Source organism: Oncorhynchus mykiss, chromosome 18 (genome assembly GCF_013265735.2).
Source record: "Oncorhynchus mykiss isolate Arlee chromosome 18, USDA_OmykA_1.1, whole genome shotgun sequence".
Lineage (NCBI taxonomy): Eukaryota > Metazoa > Chordata > Actinopteri > Salmoniformes > Salmonidae > Oncorhynchus > Oncorhynchus mykiss.
This window is the reverse complement of record NC_048582.1, coordinates 9,306,504-9,328,754: the sequence shown is the minus strand read 5'-3', so window position 1 is coordinate 9,328,754 and position 22,251 is coordinate 9,306,504. Positions and strand designations below refer to the sequence as shown.

Below are 22,251 nucleotides of genomic sequence, written 5' to 3'. Positions count from 1 at the left end.
AGGCCACTGAACTTATTCATCAACATTTGTTCCAGTTGAACCAAAGGCAGATTGATGCTCTATTAGATGCTATCAGATTATACACAAAACCCTGATAAGGTCCTAAGACACAAGTACACAGTTCACAAATGGAGAGTGGTTAATATGGCATACAAACAGAGTTCACACTTAAACAGATGAACTTACTGGCTAGTTTCATTTATTTACCCAAGAGAGCATATAGCTAGCTTCATCTATGCCCTTTTATGTTTTTCTGTGCCTATATCATATGTGGTCTATTGGATAACAGCACAATCATTTGGGCTTTTTTCTGGACTTGGGCTCATTAAATGTGGTTAATGTAGGGATCATTAAATGTGGTTAATGTAGGGCTCATTAAATGTGGTCAATGTAGGGCTCATTAAATGTGGTCAATGTAGGGCTCATTAAATGTGGTCAATGTAGGGCTCATTAAATTTATTTAATATGTCTCTTTAAATGTGGTCAATGTAGGGCTTCATTAAATGTGGTTAATGTAGGGCTCATTAAATGTATTAATGTCTCATCAGGCTCAGGTAGCATCAGGTCTGAATGTTCATGCTGATCAAAGCTCTAATCAAATCCAGATATTTATATGCTTTGGAATGTCACTTCCGGTTTCCTGGCGGGAAATACCCCAGAGAAAACAACATATTTATTCTCGGTTAATCACAATTATGGCCTACCAAAAGGCCTCCTGCGGGGGCTGGGATTAAAAATATAGGACAAAACTACATAAAGAGAGGCCTAAGTCAACAACATAGCATGTCACAACAACATAGCAAACTAGTGCCATTTGATGAATGTAAATAGACATCTGTTACAAAACACCAAAAAGTTTGCCTAATGAAGTTCATCAATTGCCATTGATTGGGTCTACATTTAATTGATGCGCCTTGCTGACAATGTACCTTTTCTGTAGCCTGAAAAGTCGTAATATGTATGTAGCCTATTGGATAACAGCAAAATCATTTAATATATGTCTCATCAGGCTCAGGGAGCATCAGGTTGGAATTTGGATGACGATCAAATCCAGATATGTAAATTGTTAGGTTCTAAATAAAGAGTAAAAACTCAGTAAAGCTCAAACCGTTTATTCACCCAATGGGTCAGACTGCCGAACAGAGCAGAACAGAGCACGTCTCCTTCTACTCTTTTAAGCGTTACATCTCTATTGCTAGGCAGGAAGTTAAGTGATGTGGGTAATAAACTGTTCCTTCTCCCTTAATGTGACCTGACCTGGGCCCCCCATTCCTCACTAATCCACAGCTCTCCACCCTTATCAGTGACTGCAACCATGTGATTGCCTTTCATTTACTCAGAAACATTCTAAGTCCCTGGCTCATATCCAACCTTAATTGACTCCACCATATACATTTCTCCTACAGATGCCCATTAGCTTCTGGTGTAGAAACCAGACTGTGGCCCTTCTCATTTCCATAGGATACCTGATGATTAACAATATTTCAAGTTTAGAAGTCAGAACCCATCAGTTCCCCCTTTTGAACATTACCTTCATACTGTTCAACATTTATATAAACTTGGAAATGACTTAATGAACAAACAATGACATGATTTAACATTCACAGTTGATTATGTTTACAAATCCAAGACTTATGGCCTCTGTTCTATAATCACACTGCACGCTCTTATTTACATCTCTCGTCAGACAACACAATGACATTTTAGCTTCCGGTTCCTAAGAGAGTTATAGCATAAGACTTGAAAAGCAAAAATAAACAAAACATAACACTGTGAGCTATGCATCATTATATATGCAAAGAAAAACCAAAGTTTGATAACATGACAATTCCCACTCTCTCTTCACCTGACTCTATGCCTTCAGGATACTTTTCTGCTGGGTTCCACAAAAATGAAGGCCCTAAAAAAACCTCCTCATGCTTTCACCCAGTCTTCCCCCGTCTGGCCACAGGTTCCAAGAGGCGTTCTCAAGCCATGTCATTTTCACTTTGCTCCCCATCTCCTTCCTCCTCCATGGCCATTATAACATTTGATCTTGATCAGTCGGTGGAACTCTGGGGCCATTAAGTGAACAATTGCTTCAGTTCCGTTGTGGCAGCAATGATACCAGAGATTTGATACAAGATCAAATGTTATGTCAATATTATGTTCTCCAAATTGTTAATTAAAAAAAAAAAAATCACAATCTTTGATATTTGGCGGAAAGTTTACAGAGCTCATTTTGGTGTAATCGAATTTGACGTGTGCGAGAATGGCGCCTTTCGAAAGCATTGTGGGTATCGCTTCTCGGCCTTTTGGTCAAGATCAAGAGCAAGATCGAGTGCATTTCGCGCGGGAACCTCAAGGTGGTGCGACGTCGTCGGCGGCCACGTCACAGTCAGCGGCTGCTGGACTGAAGAATACGCTTTGATTTCAATGGACAGCAAAGGATAATTTGATGGAGAGAGTTCGTTTTGGAAAGGAAGTTCTGTTTGGACCTCTACGCCTGACAGCAGACGATGTGCACTGCCTGCAACAGAACACACCCGAGAAGTTCTACGATGTGTCTTTCTACACCATCACCCGGCTGGAGGAGGTAAGAGGGCTCTTCCGTGCGAACGCGACAGCACCCGCCCTCGTGGATTTTAAAGTTGAGTCCATGTGTAGGCACAATATGAGGGTGCTAACGGTGCCTATGTTCAACCCCTGGGTCACTGAATAAACTTTAGTGTGCTACCTCAGCCGGTACGTGACCATCTTGTCAGGAGTGAGAGACATTAAGGCATCTGGACAGGGAAGAGGCAGTTTCATGTGCTGCTAAAGGAGGACGAGAGCGGCCATGATGGATACCGCCATCCTCCTGCTTCTTTTTCCATCGGTGCAGACGGGCTACCTCATGTATGCTGGACAGCCTCGTTTCTGCAGGAAGTGTAGCACGTACGGGCACCTCGCGGATGCCTGCACACAGACAAGGTGCAGAAACTGTGGGATTATTGGACATATAATGAAGGATTGCACCGTGCCAAAGCGCTGCAGTTTGTGCAACTCGGAGGACCACCTGTTCCGTCACTGCCCGAAGGCAGTCCCCTCTTACACCAGAGCGGAGAGCGGGAAAAGACCAGATGAGGGAGAAGGCATGGAACTACGCGCTATTGAGGAGGTTGTGGATGAGCTAGTGATGGAGAGAGAACTGCGAGAGTCAGAGGAGAGCGGGAGTGAGACGCCATCAGCATCTCACGAGGAGAGAGGAGAAACGGACAGCAGTTGGAACAAGCAAGTGGAGGAGGAGAAGGGAGAGCCCACCGCGCCCTCGGCTAACGAGAGCTGGACAACGGTGAGAGAGAGGAGGAAGTGCTCGGTGAAAAGGAAGCAGATGAGCCCTGTTTCCCCACTCATCCGCATGGAGGCGACGGAGTAGTCCGTTTTGGGGGGAAATCGCTTCAGTTGTTTTGAAAGCGGGAAGTCTGAGGAGAAAAGCGAGGGAAACCTGGGCAGCGCAGAGGAGACTCTGCTATCCCTGTCAGGCGCGGCCTCCATCGAGAGCAGCGGTCTGGCACCCAGTGGGGTTCCAGCACCCACACAGATGGAGGGGGAGCATGAGGAGGAGGACAGTGTTTTCCCGACCCCTATCTTGGTGGACAGTCCTCCGACTGGAGACCATCGTTTCCCAGACAGGCCGCCTAATGAGTTAATGTACTTAAAGTGAGTTTGGAAAATAATGTCATAATTAGATAGTTGTCTTTTTCCCTCTATCTCATGTCGTCTATTATTAACCTCGCTAGCATCAATGTTAGAGGGCTTAGAAACCCAGTTAAAAGGGAGACTGTTTTTTCCCATTTGTCCTCCATTCGCTTCTCTGTGTGTTTTTTACAAGAAGTACATTTAAAAGATCAAAATGACGTGGAGAGGTTTACGCGGGAATGGGTTCCGGGAGAGTCGAGGTGGAGTGTCGGAGGGGTGCATTCTACAGGGGTTGGTGTTCTATGTGGGAATAGGGATTTAAAAATAGTAGGAAGTTTTTCGGCAGTACACAGGTTTTAATAGTAGATATCGATTGGAAGGGTAAATGTTTTAGATTTATTAATGTATATGCACCATCGACACCCAAGGAAAGGAGGGAAATGCTTAACGACCTAGACGCTATTTTTATGAGACAGACAGACAGGAGTTTATGGGGGGAGATTTTAATGTGTCATATGACCGAGGTAATCTAGGCGGCCATCTTGTAAAAAGTCTTATAGGTAAATATAATTTGGTTGATACTTATAGAATGGCGCATGCGGATGATCCCGGTTTCACTTGGGGAAACAGCAGGGGCTCGAGGAGCCGAATAGATTATCTGTTTGTTCCGCGTGAACTCCGTGTGTCCTCCGCGTGCGTTACACCGGTATTTTATTCGGACCACAGTTGCCTGTCTGTGACAGTAGAATTAAAAACAATTGAATTTGGAAAAGGGTATTGGAAAATTAATAACGGCATTTTACACGACAAAACTTTTGGGACAAGATTCAGGTCTTTTTTCCAGGGCTGTGTAGCTATGAAACCTTTTTATTCTACTGTCATAGAGTGGTGGGAGAGCACAAAATTAAGAATCAAGAGTTTTATTCAGAATTTTTGCAAAGACAAAGTACGTAATAACCACAAAGAATTTCATAAATTACAGAATGAACTAAAAGATCTACACATCCAAGGAAATGTAAATGGTGGTGGATTAGATAAAGACAAATTGTGTATCCTGCTGAAAAAGCAGCACACATTATTTGAAAAGAAAGCTTGAGACTTCATTTTTAAAAGTCAGCAAGATAAATGGGAAAATGATGAGAAGTGTTCGGCATATTTTTTCAAACAAATTAAACCAAGGGGAAAGAGGAGGACTATTTCAGCTTTATTGGACCAAGATGGGGAGATGGTTGAGGATGGAGATGGCATGCTTGGTGTCGCTACACACCACTTTTCTCAGCTATTTCAAAAACAAACTATTGATTATGAGAAGGGGACCATTTTTTTTATTTTTTTTTATGCGTGGATGTGCAGATACCTTTCGATATTAAGGACCAATTAGAAGGGGAAGTGAACTTAGATGACATTTATATGACACTGAAGAGCATGAAAGATAAAAGTACCAGGAGTGGATGGGCTCTCTAAAGAGTTTTACATAGTTTTTTGGGATATAATTGGATGTCATCTGTTGGAAGTGTTTAGAGGTATATTTGGTTTGGAGCATATGGGAGTTTTGATGTGTGAGAGGGGTAATCTCTCTACTGTATAAAAAGGGAGACCAAGACATTAGCAAATTGGAGATCTTTAACAATGTTGTGTGTTGACTATAAATTATTAAGCAAAGCTGTAACTAATCGCCTATCTTCTGCCATGGCATATGTTGTTGGTTTAGACCAAACATGTGGTGTGGTGGGGAGAAGATTAACCTGGAACTTGCAATTGCACAGAGACGTTCAAGCCTATTTAGAGGAAAGGCACCTGCCAGCTATTATTGTGAATTTGGACCAGGAAAAAGCTTTTGACATGGTAAACCATGAGTTTTTATTTAGAATTATGGAAAAATTTGGTTTTGGAAATAATTTTATGAAATGGGTAAAAATTCTGTATAGTAATGTGGGTAGCAGGGTAAATATTAATGTGAATATTGGAAATGTTATCAAACAATTACGAGGTGTCAGACAGGGTGACCCTCTATCTGCTCTATTGTATGTTTTATATATTGAACCTTTCGCATGCGCAATTAGGACAAATTATAACATCAAAAGGCATCATTTTACCTGGAGGGGATATGCTAAAAATATCGCAACATGCGGACGACACAGTTTTATATTTACGAGACGACCTGAGCTTGAAAGAGTCTATCAAAGTCATTGTTGAATTCTCTGTTGCGTCTGGGTCGAAGATAAACAAGAGTTAAACAGAAATAAAATATTTGGGACAGTGGAAAAGGAGAACGGACCAGTTATGTGGTTTGACTGTGTGCACAGGACCAATGGTAGTACTCGGCATATCTTTTGGAAATGAAAATAAAGCTGACATGTTTAATTGGAAAGAAAAACTATTATCAATTAATAAAAGATTGGGACTGTGGAAAGTCAGGCGACTATCTTTTAGTGGGAAGGTGTTAGTGCTGAAGGCGGACATTCTGCCTTCATTACTTCACCTTGCCTATGTGTTTCCCATGCCGGTGTCACTTAAGAAAAACTTTCATACGGGTACTGTTTAATTTCTGTTGGGGGGGATATGAGTACATCCGTAGAGATCGGATGCACCAGCCTATAGAGGCTGGTGGAAGGGATTTCCCTCATATTCCTCTCACGCTAGATGCGTTCAATTGGTTCAATTTATAAAACAGGAAGTTTGGAAAAGAATACAATTCGAAATAGATAAGTGGGGCATCGTATCAGTTAAACAGAGATGGAAAGGGATTTCCATCATTGTAAATGTTTTTTATAGCCTATATATAGTTGTATTCCATAAGTAAAATTTAATTGTAGGCTAAGCCTTTGTACATATTTGATACACTGAGGGTTATTCGGAGGTCACTTTGGCATACGTGTGTGTTTTTATTTTTAGAATTGTTTATTGTTTTTGGAGCTTGTTAAAGGCACATTAATCTTAAATGTAGACCTGTAATACTGGTCAGGTTCTGCAGAACAGCACTGTCTTTCAGGAGTTTTGATATTTTTATATTGTTACGGTCCTTTTTGATACTGTTTTTATGAATCCATGTTCTGTACAACGTAATGCACTCAATTTGTAATTGAATGTGAAATGAAAATAATAATAATCTGTTCTTATCAGTTTAATATCTGATATGTCCCCTATCTGGGGACCATATATTAAATTGATTTTTGGAACAGGGAGATGGAATAGGGGCTTACTCCGTCCACTCCACGCACCGACCTGGTATTGCAGTACCTCCAGGAACGGTCCACCCCGTCACTGTAAAGATAAATCAGGCAGAGACAACAGAGTTGATTAGTTTTAATTTGTTAGGATCATGATGTATATTGAAAGTTCACCTCAATGATTGCTAGATAGTGCTGGTCAAGTCGGTCTTCTAATCAAAGTTTATTTGTCACGCGCACGGGAAACAGGGTGTAAACGGTACAGTGAAATGCTTACTTGCAAGCTCAGTGCTATACACATTATCAAAAATATACACATAGCGAAGTAGTTAAAACAAACAATTGTTATGATTGGAAATGTATACGAGAATGAATGAATATACAGTATAAACTATCAAATGTGCTAAAGTCATGTACTGGTAATATGGCCCGCCTCGCATACCGGTAACGTTGTCTGAAGTCATTATTTGATAGGCCTGCTATTTTCATAAGACTCATATGTGGTTGAAATGTATACAAGGTTTGTAACTCATCTGCCTGTGTTAAAGTAACTGTCTGTTTATCCCATTGATTCTATGATTTCACACTGCACTTTTTCAAGTGACAAACTTGATATAGGGTACCAAGGGTTATTCCTTCGCTTACAGCATATATATATACATACACACAATACAGTCATTGGCTTACGCCGGGTCTCGGAGGGTCGGGCCTGGTTAGTACTTGGATGGTACACTGCCTGGGAACACCAGGTGCTGTAAGCATTTCTGTCCAGCAGGGTGTATTCTTGTACTATTTAATCAGGGAGCAACTGTCTTTACGTATCACCGTTTCTCTCAATCGCCTAAAAGCATTTTTTTGGAACAATGTTGATTTTCAAAACAGTCAACAAGCAACAGAACTTTTGCTAAACAGTAAATGCTTTTTCAAAATGTAGTTGTCTTTTAAAAAAACAAGAACATTCCTAAAAAATATATACAGTCAACATTGCAAATACATTCATCAAAAGAACTGCCTGTCAAAATATTAACACAACTATACTTTTCTCTTGAGTCCAAGAAGACAAAACAAAGGTAGTCTGTCTTTTAAAAATCCCAGTAGATCTGTGTATATATTTATGCGTGTGTGTTATTTGCGGTCACTAAATCATGATCAAAACTGGAAGTACAACTATCCAAAGGTGCAGAATTATGGGTAATTACTCACCTTTTATGCATATCACCAAACAATTTCAAACTAATTTGATTCCTGATAAATTAAATTAAGCACATTGTGTGCATGATTAATTCATGATATCACAATCTATTCCATGTATTCAATACATAGGCTGGTTTGTTCATAGTTCTGTAGACTTTCCTTTTGTGTACAGAAACACAATCCACAACAGAAATCAGTAAAGCTGAATACAATGGGGTAACACAATTGATATGAATGTATAATCCTCAACCCACACCAAAGCAAAACTCTATAATGGAAGGTCACATGTAGGAGATGACATAGGAGTCAGCCAAAGTTACTTAGAAGTAGTCCAACTTCATTCTCTGCATCTCTGAAAGTGATTTATTGAGCATTTGTAAAATAACAGGAAAATATTCCACCCTAGTCTGGTGGTTAAAAGGTGTTTAGCTGAATCTTTTATATAAAGTTCTGCCCTAGTGTAGTTCCTAGTTGACGGTTGCCATGGTTACACAGCTTTTTCTAATCTCATCTGGTCATCTCTTATTGCCTCACGGAAGGTGGCTTCCTGGGACTCATGGGAGGTAAGCACTTCCTGTATTTTCCCTCTCCAGCCCTCCTGATTGCTCTCCATGTTTGGGAAAAGTATACTTAAGGGTGGTACGCGCATTAAAAAAATATTGCCATTTGGCCACTTCTTATAACAAGCATAACTTTGTCTTACAGGATTATTCCCCGTTTCTGTTATTAAAATCTCCAACATTAGTAGAATCACTCACCATATTCTACTATAATTTTATTAGTCAAGCAGGAATGTTGTTTTAGGTGTTCTGAATAACAGCTCCATCAAAATTAGCAGAACACTTATGGTTCTATTCAATCTGAATCGCTGAAGCTTTACAGATCGTGTAACCAACTTCACATAGCCCCCCCCCCAGAAGAAAGGCACACGGACACCCGCACTTCAGGGTGACTTGGTTTTTATCTGCAGTAAAAGATATCAAAACAGTGATGACAGGCATTGATTGACAGGACGTCACAGCCACACATTCACTGCTCTCAGAATATCTCTCTCAGACTCAATCCACAAAGTGACCGTATAGTATACATGCGTTGTGTTTAGAAAATAACAAAAATACAGAAAAGCATACCTGCAGTAAAAGATATCAAACGGTGATGATGGGCATTGACAGGACGGTCACAGCCACACGTTCACTGGTTAGGTAGGACACAAGATATCTTTTAGATAGGAGCAACAGTAATGACACATGTCCTCAATGGGAAGTGATATTAATCCATAAATACAGAGCACAACCCTTTATATAAACATTTAAAAGGTGGTAAGAAAATAAACGTTCACTCAATATGTCACCTGCTGGCAATAGCTAGCGTGACATTGTAGTGCAGTGACCAACGGTGCTAGTTAGCTAGTCATTAACATGGCTAGCTAAACCAGCAAAAACTTGGTTAACTTGCTGAAATAGGTTTTCAATACATTAACCTGCAAAATAAACATATACATAGCCACATTCGCTATTGACTTTAGGATAAATGAACCAGTTTTCCAAAAACACCTGTGTTATACAGTTTTTATATAGAGAGGAAAGAGACACGAACCTGCTCTCAGACTATCTCTCTCAGACTGAGGAGCAGACAGACCAACTTGCCAAATAGGGGAGAAGCACTCAAAACCCACTAGTTGTTCTTTCAAAGAAAATAATACAAAAATGTCCGAAGACCTCTCGTATTAAACACCTCTTGTAACTACCCATCCCGGATCCGGAAGAATTGTCATCAACTGACACTAAGTAGCATAACGCAACAGACAAAAAAAAACATATTTACTAGAAATATTCATATTCACGAAATCACAAGTGAAATATATTCAAACACAGCTTAGCCTTTTGTTAATCACCCTGTCATCTCAGATTTTGAAAATATGCTTTACAGCCAAAGACAAGCATTTGTGTAAGTTTATCGATAGCCTAGCATAGCATTATGCCTAGCTAGCAGCAGGCAATCTGGTAACGAAAATCAGAAAAGCAATCCAATTCAATCATTTACCTTTGAGCTTCGGATGTTTTCACTCACGAGACTCCCAGTTAGATAGCAAATGTTCCTTTTTTCCAGAAAAATTATTTTTGTAGCCAAAAATAGCTCGGTTAGTTCTTCACATTTGGCTGAGAAAACGACCTGAAATTGTGGTCATGACAACACCGAAAAAATATTCCAAATTAGCTCCATAATATCGACAGAAACATGGCAAACGTTGTTTATAATCAATCCTCAAGGTGTTTTTCAAATATCTATTCGATAATATATCAACCGGGACAGAGCTTTTTTCAGTAAGACCTGGTGGAAAAATAGCTACCTCTGTCTTTTGCGCGAGAAATACACAAAGAGCCATCAGGTGGACACTGACGCAAACGCAATGTTGTCGCTCAGACTCATTTTTCAAAATAAAAGCCTGAAACTCTGTCTTGTGATACTAGACACATATTAAGGAAGCCATAGAAAAAGGAATCTCGTTGATATCCCATTCACTGCTCAATAGAGAAGCATAGGAAGGGACTCTTATTTAGAAACCGCTGCGTTCCTGATTGGATTTTTCCTCATTATTTTGCCTGCAATATCAGTTCTGTTATACTCACAGACAATATCTTTACAGTTTTGGAAACTTTTTAGAGTGTTTTCTATCCTAAGCTGTCAATTATATGCATATTCTATTTTCTAGTCCTGAAAAATAGCCTGTTTACTTTGGGAACGCTATTTTTTAAAAATTAAAAAATAAATGATTGAACAGGTTTAACAACCGTACTACAATGGCAGCAAATATTTTTATGAATTTAGTAACACATAATGAAAGGTCTACTTTATGTTCTTTGATGTCTACATTGCGCGTGAGGTTGATGGAAACTCTACATTTTCAATTTGTGATTTCCGTTTGAGCCGATATCACCGTGAATGCAGTCTCCGCTAACGAGGGACATTGCCTTTAAATTTCAATCATGCTGTAGCGCTGACTTTCCACTATACAGATTAGAGGTCGACCGAGGAAGCCATAGAAAGAGGGCCAATTTCGAGTTTTCATAATCGGTAATCTGCCTTTTTGGATGCCGATTATGACCGATTACATTGCAATCCATGACGAAACTCCGTGGCAGGCTGACCACCTGTTACGCGAGTGCATCGTCAAAAGGACCTAATGGCTGCAATGAGCCAAGGTAAAATGCTAGCTAGCATTAAACTTATCTTTACAAAAAAAACAATCAATCTTCACATAATCACTAGTTAACCTAGTAATATCATCAACCATGTGTAGTTAACTAGCTATTTTTTTTAGGCAAGCTGAAGTTAGAAATATGCTATGTAGCACAAGTAGAATAAAGGAATCACGTCGGCTCCATTCGTTGCATTTATATCTACAAAGTTCGTATACTGAATGTGGCCATGGGCATTTGGGATAATTGTTTTGAATTTGTACTTTTATTCGGTGTTCTAGGATATTTCCTTTCAAGCATTTTCTTTGAAACATTAGTAGCAATAGGAATGTTCTTGGTTTGTTGGGTACCATATTCTGCAGACACTTGAATGGCGAGCTGATCTCTGGCAGCACTCACAGATCTCTCTCTTATCTTCTCTTGGTCTGTTGTCCCTTATCCTACAATTCCTGCTTTTGACCCATGGCCCCTTTATGCCCTGTGGCTTTTTGTCATCAAACCGTCGGTCCCATTCCAAATTCTCTGTTGCTCCACCCACGTGCACCTTGGCCACCCCTCTACCTGCCATACTGCCTCGCCCCCTTCCCTCCTCAGCCTGAACCCGAGCATCCCCCTGCAGTGGAGGAGCCCCAGCAGAACGACGACAAAGGGTCCCAGGAGACCAAGGCCGGCTGGGAGGAAGAGGAGCCTGCAGCCAACCAGGGTGGCTGGGGCGATGATGAGACTGGGGCCGCCCCGAGCTGGGATACTGAAGGGACACAGGCTTCTCAGGCATGCTGGGACCAGGATGTGACCCAGACTGGGCATTCTCAGGGTGGCTGGGGCGATAACGGGGCCCAGGTAGGGGAAGAGGCTGCAGATGCTGCCTCTGATGGACAGCCAGGCTGGGGTGATGCGGGTGCCCAGGCTGGGTGGGCAGAGGAGCCAGCTGCAGACGGGCAGGTGGGCTGGGCTGAGTCTGGGCAGACTGGCTGGGCTGACTCAGAGCAGAGCGTGAGTAGGCGGGAAACGAGGAAGTACTGTAGGGGAGTGTAGATGTGCTATAGGTAGCGCTGGTAGATGGACAGGAGGTTCATTACAGTAGTGATGGGAGACCAAGGCTTCTGAAGGGTGTTGATCATTGACTGGGACAAACAAACACCCTGTGATTACCCCATCTGACAGGAGGTTGATGAAGTTTCAGTCTCCCATCTTTAGGATCCGTAGATAGATGGCATGGCTGTTGTGGCGGTCTGATGGTGGCACATGTTGACAGATTGTGCCCGGGGAGAGTCTTTGTGCCTGGGTGTATGTATTCCTGTGAAGTCTTCATACCTGTATGTGTATGCTGATCTTTGTGGGGTGGGAGGGATACATGTTCATTGGGAATTCTCACCTCCCCTTTCTCTCCCTTCCAGACTGACACTGCTGTGGCAGCCGCTGCAGGGGCTGCAACCGTAAGTACTGGAGTAAATGGGCCATTCATATGTAGTACAAACATTGGGTCCCTGGCATATCACTCCCTCTACAGTGTGATGTAACCATTGTAGAATTGATTGACCACTTAATACATTTCTCAGTATCAAATGAAGCCTTTTCTCTGCTTATTTCTGAATCCAGACTGCGGTGACCAATGGGTCTTCTGAGGCGCTGCCGGCTGGAGTCATCTACAAGGTGAGCCCTTCGCTTGTCTTGTTTCTAGAGGACCGTAGAGACGGCTACTGAAAAGGGGTTGTTTGAACACCAAGTTTCAGGTTCACGGAGGAAGAAAACTCCAGCACACTAGTATTTTTCAATATTCTGCCAACAATGGATCTTGGTTGTTGCGGTCAGTATATCTTAAATCAGGTAGCAATATCGCTGTGTGTGATGTCCAAAAAAATAATAATTCAGGTCAAAGCCATGCATGACTATGCTGCCACCGATGGAGACGAGCTGGAGATGAAAGCAGGAGATGTTGTGCTGGTCCTGGCCTGGGAGAATCCTGATGAGCAGGTCGGTAGCCAGCCGCATTCTACCCCCACTGAGAACTATAACACGTTTTCACACGTGATTGGGTTACATCCTCTGATAACCCATGCTGTTTGTGTGTGTGCAGGATGACGGCTGGCTCATGGGCGTGAAGGAATCTCATTGGCTGGAGAACAAAGACCTCTTGGCAAAAGGAGTCTTCCCTGAAAACTTTACCCAGAAGTTGTGAGCCGGACGTCCCATCCAACCTGCACTCCCCCTTCCCCTCTAATCCCTCTTCCGTCCTTTGGGACATCTGCCAGGATAGAAACAAACCAAAACCACATCATCTCAATCCTTGACCCGTGTATCAAATGTGCTGGTATATTTTAGCAGATTCGCACGATTATTGTTTTGATTTGTTACATTTGACTACGTAACGTATGTGTTTTTGCTAATGCTAATGTGGTCAGTAATGTATTTATGCTAAGCTAATGTGGCCAGTAGAAACACAGAGTATGCTAGTTTCAATGAAAAAGTAATGGATGTCACACTGCTTGAACACCTTTTGACATATCATGTAAAAAAAACAAAAAAAAAACATTAAGAGTTGCATGATCATTTTACTGTAGTAACAACATCACACCCCTAGACAGAGATTGGGACTGCTCTGGTATCAGTCCTTCAGTTCTGACTGTGATGAGACGAAAAATGTACTGGTACTGGACCAGAACCTTGGGGCACACCAGATTAAAGCAATGTTGACCTGGGTCATGTTCGGAAGGGTACTCGAAGAAAAACGTTTTGCAACGGGAAAACAAAAAAAATCTCTGTTCTTATTGGAGAGTTCAGGTAGCATTCACCCTACTGGCTCTGTTGTCGTTAACTCTTAAGTCTATACTTTATGCCTGTATCAAACTTTAAGTCACTATTATTATATTTTGCCCAATGAAATGCAAAAAGACTCAGTAGCAGTTCTGAAACCATGTGATCTTATATCTGTGACCCGTTTAATGTACCATTTGCCTCTGAGAAGTGGGCTCCCTAGGCTGTCGCTCCGCTAAGATGAATGTTTTATCTATTGTACTGTCCCACTCTCCACCTTTACTGTCCCTCTCTCCACCTTTTTATTATACTGTCCCTCTCTCCACCTTTATGTATTGTACTGTCCCTCTCTCCACCTTTATGTATTGTACTGTCCCTCTCTCCACCTTTATGTATTGTACTGTCCCTCTCTCCTAAGCAGTAGTTGAAGGGAAATAAAGGAAACCCAGCCGTTGCTCTCTCCCTTAGAGAGAAATCTCTCAGAGATTGGGTCAGGAGTCAGGACACACATCAGAATCAGGCTCCCTAGCTCTGTGTATTTTTCTATCAGTCCCTCTCCTGTGAAAGAGATTCCTGGGACATGTGTTAGGGAATGGTGTGCAGAAGCCCTGCAGCGTTGCAACCATATACATGGAATCCATAGAAAGGGCTTTGAAGTTGAAACCTCTAGCCCTGGCAATTTGACTGGTAAACTCACGTGTGCAATGGCTGCCAGTCCACCCACTATCCCACCATTGACTTGAATGAGGAAGCCTGTTCTATGGATTCTATTTCTACGGTTGCGACAACTTTTGTGAAACACTGGATAACTAAAGCAAGAGAATAATAGTCTCTCAACTCTGTGGTATTGGTTTCATTAGAACTCAGGTTATTGCTTGGCTCTGAGTGGAGTGATAATGGCCCAATCATAAAATCTACACCTAACTTGTCTGTATTAGAATATGTTGATAAGGGCTAGAGGGGGCGAGGGGTAATGAACAAAACCGCATGTTCAGAAGAGTTTTACAACTGTGGTCAATGTTCTGATCAAAAGTAAGGCAACTATTTATGGGTGTCATACCATTTTAATGTAACAATCCATACAAAGTATTCAAAGAGCCCTGAAACAAATCATCTCAGTGTCCACATTGTGTCCTGCTGAAAACCAAAGTTAAACTCAAGTCAAATTAAGCCTATGGGATGTACTGTGTTCAACTCCTAGATGTAGCTGGAAATCAACACCCGTGTGAACACCCTGTAACTGTATGTTTAAAATGTCTCTCGGTGGAAAGTGAGCGAGCCTGTAACCGACAGACTTCTTTACAACATTAAAGATGGATTCAACACCAGACACTGTGGCCTTCATTGTTTCACCTGCTTTACACCTGGGGGTTAGAACACCTCTGCATGCTGCCTGTATGGTGATAGCCTAAACAACATTTTCACACCCTACTGATCACACATCAGAAGAGCAATCAGACAGCTGCCCCTCACTCGGGGACAACACCCACATAGTAGTGGTCTGTGCTACTTTATCATAACACCAGATGGCAGTGTGACTTGACAGGCCTTTACGGCAAAGCATTGTAATGGCGGCCAATAGCAGGACTTGCTTAGTCACATTCCTCTCATGACATCATTGCTGCTTCTGTGGTGAATATACAGTATACTCTGTTAGCAGGTGCATGGGATGGAGATGCTTCCAGGACTCGGACTGGCTCCCCTTTCGAGCCATGCCTCAAACAATCACTACAGATTCAGTGACATAAATAGATATTTCTTAACTCCCAAATAAGTATAGGAGCATCCCCATGAATTCATTAATTTTATCATATGAAATGGATCAACAAGTCAAATGTTTTAAAACTTGATAATTTTGTAAACAAACTAATTCTAAATGATTCCTTGTGCCAATGAAGGAGTCTTGAGTTAAAAGGTCACCTTGGTGTAGCTGTTACCTATGGTGCCGTTGTTACCATAGGATACAGTCAACGAAGCGTGAAACACAACAGAACCCTGCCAGGCCACAGGGACAAGGGGAGGGAGTGAGGGCGGGGAAGGCAGCGCCTTTGAATAACAAATGGCTCAAACAGCAGGGACTATGGGGGAGGGGATCAACCATCTTAAAGTGACTAATTCCTAAATTCCTTCGTTAATGGACCCATGGTACTGCCACTAACATAGTATCTGTATTTTCTAAGCATTTGTTGTGGTACAGGTTAAATTAGTCCCCTTAGGAACCTTTTGTCCTATGTAAGGTGGGGCTGGTCGGTCGGATGGTCAGAGTTACACATTATCATCCTGGGTAGATGGGGAGGAGTTATTGATGTGCGGCAGGGCTTGTATGCAGTGTCTCCTCTCGAGCTGAATGATTGGCTTTCCTCTTCCCAGCCCAGAACTCCGATCGACCAAACACATTTAACCCCTTTGTTACCAACAACAAAGCTTGTTACCAAGGTGTTCGCTAATCCTATAAATACAGACGGAGCCGCCACCAGGACACACAAGCAAGATTTCTGTCGCAGATCCTTAACGTCGGCCTGAAGAAACTGCAACAATGGTAAGCTTCTGAATATTATGTCTCCTGCTCCCTTCATGCAGCGATCCCATCCTTTGTTTCTTCAATACGCCTCATGTCTCTTAAAACAGATCTGCTTCTTGTTTCATTGCCTTGATAGATCAAATATATATGGTTAGAAATAGAATTGTATTGGCAATATTGATACTGATAATGTTACTGAGCAAATTAAGAGAGACGTTTAGCTGCAACATTAGAAATGCTATTTAGTTGTTTGACCTAAATCCTCCCAAAAACCGTAACCTGAAGTTGTGACCATGTTAATATGGCTAATGGTTTCAATTCTGTCCTTTCTCTGCAGCGTGAATGTATCTCTGTCCACGTCGGCCAGGCAGGTGTCCAGATGGGCAATGCATGCTGGGAACTGTACTGCCTGGAACATGGGATCCAGCCTGACGGACAGATGCCCAGTGATAAGACAATCGGAGGGGGAGATGACTCCTTCAACACCTTCTTCAGTGAGACTGGGGCTGGTAAACACGTTCCTCGTGCAGTCTTTGTAGACCTGGAGCCAACCGTCATCGGTAAGTTGACAAACAATTTGCCTACTGACATGCCAATCTCCATATTTTTATAGGTTAAAGCTACAGATATTAAATGTCAATTCCCCATGTCCACAGACGAGGTCCGCACAGGTACCTACCGCCAGCTGTTTCACCCTGAGCAGCTGATCACAGGCAAGGAGGACGCTGCCAACAACTATGCCCGTGGTCACTACACCATTGGCAAGGAGATCATCGACCTGGTACTCGACCGGACGCGCAAACTGGTAAGACCCAACCTAGTCATCTTTCTAGGTGGATGTTCCGTCCATCTTTGATACAAATATATAAGGTTTGTAACGCATTCCTCCCTGTTTCTTCCAGGTAAGAATGAACTGGTAAGACTCATAGCATTTTAAAGCAAGGCCTTGTGTTGACACCAAATGTGGAAATGCTAATAAATACTAGTGGAGTTGATCAATATCAATACTTCTATATGATATCCATAACGTTTGATATCGATGTGAGCAAGGCCTATCGTGATATCGGTTTATCCTTAAGCCTTAGGGCCCAAGGGGGTGTGGTATATAGCCAATATACCACGACTAAGAGCTGTTCATCTGCACGACGCAACGCGGAGTGCCTGGACACAGCCCTTAGCCGTGGTATATTGGCCATATATCCCAAACCCCCGGGTGCCTTATTGCTATTGTAAACTGACTACCAACATAATTAGAGCAGTAAAAATAAATGTTTTGTCATACCTCTGGTATACGGTCTGATATACTATGTCTGTCAGCCAATCAGCATTCAGGGCTCGAACCACCCAGTTTATAATGGCTGAACCTAGATTATTATGTAAAAGGGCATACATGACTATTGCTACAGACACAAAACCCGCTCACAGGTTCAACTTAGCTGGAGTGCTTCTGAGTATGCTATTTGAGAACTTTCTCTGTTGTAAAACATCCCACGTATAAATACGGTAATGTACACACACTTGAGGGTAAAACATTATTTTGGAGCAAAATAAGTGTTGTTTTTTTTAAAACAAGTGCAAAACTTAATGGAACAGGCCACTCAAAGAGTTGGTTTGATGGTGCCCTCTGATATCCCCCCCATGCTTGCGGGAACAATAGAGAACAAACGAGGAAAGCACCACCACCCCACTTGTGCCAGGTCATGAGGATACCTGGACCACCTATTGAGATGTGCCTTTTGTTATTAAAGGTGCAATATACAGAAATCGCTCTGTCATTTCCTGGTTGCAAAGAACAGTTTGCCTAATATCAGTTTATGTGACAATCAATGTACCATCTAAACCGCCATGAAATACATGTTCAATAACCAGCTGTTTGACGCCTTTTTTCAAAACCGTAAGACGCAAAAACTGAAACTTAAGAACTGGAGGCATAGAAATAGTGCACATAGAACAGATCTACCACTTCTTAGACTTGCTTTCAATGAGGATGACAGGCAGGTAGCCCAGTGGTTAGAATGTTGGACTCGTAACTGAAAGGTTGCAAGATCGAATCCCCGAGCTGACAAAGTCAAATCTGTCGTTCTGCCCCTGAACAAGGCAGTTAACCCACTGTTCCTAGGCAGTCATTGAAAATAAGAATTTGTTCTTAACTGACTTGCCTAGTTAAATAAAGGTAAAATAAATAAAAAAATCTAATAAGTGGGGTGGAGAGGAGACTTCAACATTGTATTCAAACTGGTTGTGTAGGTTGATTAGGCCCCCTGGACATTCACACCTGGCCCAATAGGCAACCAGCGAGCAGTTGTCTGAACTTCACAAAGCCGTGGAAATGTATTCCACACAGTTGCAATGTTATTCATTCAAACTAATATGATATCGGTTCGGAAAAGTTCAACTGATATGGATAATGATTTTACATACCAGTGCCCATCACTAATAAATACATGTATTACATGTCTACCTTCTGTTTCTTACAGGCTGACCAGTGCACTGGTCTCCAGGGCTTCCTGATCTTCCACAGCTTTGGAGGAGGCACCGGCTCTGGGTTCACCTCTCTGCTGATGGAACGTCTCTCCGTCGACTATGGGAAGAAGTCCAAGCTTGAGTTTGCCATCTATCCAGCTCCCCAGGTGTCCACTGCTGTGGTGGAGCCTTATAACTCCATCCTGACCACCCACACCACCCTGGAGCACTCGGACTGTGCCTTCATGGTGGACAATGAGGCCATCTATGATATCTGCCGCAGGAACCTGGACATTGAGCGCCCCACCTACACCAACCTCAACAGGCTGATTGGTCAGATCGTCTCCTCCATCACCGCCTCCCTGCGTTTTGATGGAGCTCTCAATGTGGACCTGACAGAGTTCCAGACCAACTTGGTGCCCTACCCCCGTATCCACTTCCCTCTGGCCACCTATGCTCCAGTCATCTCTGCTGAGAAGGCCTATCACGAGATGCTATCAGTGGCTGAGATCACCAACGCCTGCTTTGAGCCAGCCAATCAGATGGTGAAATGTGACCCACGTCACGGCAAGTACATGGCCTGCTGCCTGCTCTACCGTGGTGATGTTGTGCCGAAAGATGTCAACTCTGCCATCGCCACCATCAAGACCAAGCGCACCATCCAGTTTGTAGACTGGTGTCCCACTGGCTTCAAGGTCGGTATCAACTACCAGCCACCCACAGTGGTCCCTGGAGGAGATCTGGCCAAGGTCCAGAGAGCTGTGTGTATGCTGAGCAATACCACCGCCATCGCTGAGGCCTGGGCCAGGCTTGACCACAAGTTTGACCTGATGTACGCCAAGAGAGCCTTTGTGCACTGGTATGTGGGAGAGGGCATGGAGGAGGGAGAGTTCTCAGAGGCCAGAGAAGACATGGCAGCCCTGGAGAAGGATTATGAAGAGGTGGGTACTGACAGTGTAGGGGACGAGGGGGAGGAGGAGGGAGAGGAATATTAAAAAGTAGTCAACTGGTAAAGAACAACATCTGTGAAGAACAACAGGGAATGAAGAGGAGGATGCGGGGGTGGAAGAGTAGAATGTTAAGATCTATAATCTCAGCTTTACAACATGAATGTTGAAACTACACAAGTCTATGATTGTCAGCCAGATACAGTTTTGACCAAATCGAGAATAGTAACAATAATTTTTAACCATCTATTTCTTTGGATATGAATCCTCTCTGTGAAAAAATAAAGCATTCATTGTCAACGCCCAAAATATTGGTCTGTGTCATGCTTGCTCAAAACTCATTTTTCAGTAATGTCAATGCATAAACCCTCTACCCTGTCTCGTTCCACAGCTTGTGGCAAGAGGTTCTGCCTTGAGGGAAGTCAGTCATACTGTATCACACAATGATCTATTTGAGGAGGTAGTGCACCATCAACCGCCACACACTGGTGTTAATGGTGTCCTCTGTCTTTCCTGAACTTCGGCTAAACTTCTCCATCCCGTCCTGCTTCAGCTGTGGGAGAGTGTTTGGTTAAGGCTATTGAGTACTGTAAACACACCACTTTTGGTGATACGTAGTCAGCTCACACTGAAGCCATCTAACTTTCAGGTCTCTATTTCTTATGAAACAAAGCGCCAAGCTCAGCTGACACACAGCTGTAAAACACTGACTCCTGAGAAGAAGAAGAAATGATTGGTGACTACAGACAACCAAATGAGAACTACAGTATCTCCTTAGATACTCATTGATGAAAAGTCAACTGTGGCTACAGTACCTGTGGTTATACATTGCCCAACACTTGCTTACATTCAGTGTATTTAACAGCTAACAAAACCTTAGTGGTAGAACCATAATTTTCACCACACTCAAAAGTTAAACAAATACTGATGCGATAATGCCTTAGAGCTGTGAATTTGACAGCATGAACTGTAAAACTACACAATACTAATGGCAAGATGAATCATTTAGTTGATATATAATATGCTCTTTTAATAGACAAGCATTTTTATAAATATTACATATAGTTAGCCAATCCTTTGAAAGGAAAGACTGCTTCCCTGGCAAACAATGAAGACTTCTGACCACACACACACACACCAGATAAACTAAGAACAAAAGCACTTGGTTTAAAAAAGAACAACTTGTGTGAAGCCAGCTGTTCACATTCTGTTATAGACAATAGGACTATAGACAGAGCTCTGAACAGACACCTGCTTTACGGAAGACCGACGCTGAGGTTTTCCCTAGGCGCCCGCTCACCTGAGGACATTTGCATTGTAAATTAATCTCTACTACTATGGTGACCATAACGATCTCCTGTAACAACAGCCTATTCAGGTCACCATGGGGAGGTATCCATTTTCTTTCCTCAGGGCAATGGGACAACATGACCTTTACAAAATGGATCCTCTTTAGTTGGAAAGAGTTTGAGCAGTAAATGTGTACAGTGTCCTCTAAGGTAAATTAATGAAAACCATTGAAACAGGAGCACAAAATATCTTGAAACAGACTTTGTTCAGAGTGCAAAATACATTTTTAAATTGTTATTTTTCTTCATATAACTTAAGTTACATTTTACTTGTCAAATGTAACTACTATATGAGGAGGGCAAGGCAAATAAATGTAATACATATGGGTCTTATTTCACAAATACTGGACAGGTCAAAGTTACTGTTCACCCATCCTAGACTCAAGGTAGCAATTCATATTATTGGTCTTTGTCCCTGTTTCAGTTAAGAATCAAAGATGGTATCAGCTTATCCGAGTTCTCCAGTTACTACAACAATGCCACGTTGTTGCCTAGCAATCCGGCACGGTTAAAAAGTTGCTCCATGAGCCTTTACATGACAATATAAAGGATTCCCCGAGTAGGCAACTGCTTCAGGAGAGTGAAGCATCTGCATGGACAGAAGCCAAGTGGGGGGAAGATGACTCCTTCAACACCTTCTTCAGTGAGACTGGGGCCGGCAAACATGTTCCCCGTGCATTCTTTGTAGACCCGGAGCCAACTGTCATTGGTAAACAGGAGGCTTTCATTAACAGCTGATGGAATTTGACAAAAAGCATACGTCAATAGTAGATTTATAAATGTATTGTTGTCTCCCAATAGATGAGGTCCGCACAGGTACCTACCGCCAGCTGTTCCACCCTGAGCAGCTGATCACAGGCAAGGAGGACGCTGCCAACAACTATGCCCGTGGTCACTACACCACTGGTAAGGAGATCATCGAACTGGTACTCGATAGGACTCGCAAACTGGTAAGACCCAAACTAGTCATCTTTCTAGGTGGATGTACCTTCT

The 22,251-nt window shown here is 42.5% G+C and overlaps 2 protein-coding genes and 1 non-coding gene across 10 annotated transcripts in view; all 3 read left to right on the top strand.

The window, feature by feature from the left end:
- Positions 1 to 15,306, top strand: part of LOC110495549 (myc box-dependent-interacting protein 1) — a 42,636-nt gene extending 27,330 nt beyond the window's left edge. For 4 of the 8 annotated variants that reach the window (XM_036951718.1, XM_036951720.1, XM_036951719.1 and 1 more), the window contains 4 exons: positions 12,622 to 12,660; positions 12,824 to 12,877; positions 13,097 to 13,198; positions 13,302 to 15,306. In XM_036951718.1, coding sequence (XP_036807613.1) covers positions 12,622 to 12,660; positions 12,824 to 12,877; positions 13,097 to 13,198; positions 13,302 to 13,403 — 297 coding nt within the window. In that variant the 3' untranslated portion in view covers positions 13,404 to 15,306. The other 4 variants (XM_036951717.1, XM_036951715.1, XM_036951714.1 and 1 more) reach the window with 3 other exon arrangements.
- Positions 6,731 to 6,922, top strand: LOC118941225. Its single transcript, XR_005037555.1, has one exon. It is a non-coding gene; the product is annotated as a U2 spliceosomal RNA (small nuclear RNA).
- Positions 15,307 to 16,247: 941 nt separating the features above from the next.
- On the top strand, positions 16,248 to 20,218 carry LOC110495555 (tubulin alpha-1A chain). Its single transcript, XM_036951712.1, has 4 exons — positions 16,248 to 16,517; positions 16,837 to 17,059; positions 17,156 to 17,304; positions 18,977 to 20,218. The coding sequence occupies exons 1-4, from the start codon at positions 16,515 to 16,517 to the stop codon at positions 19,955 to 19,957; spliced, it is 1,356 nt and encodes a 451-aa protein (XP_036807607.1). The 5' UTR covers positions 16,248 to 16,514; the 3' UTR covers positions 19,958 to 20,218.
- Positions 20,219 to 22,251: the final 2,033 nt, after the last annotated feature.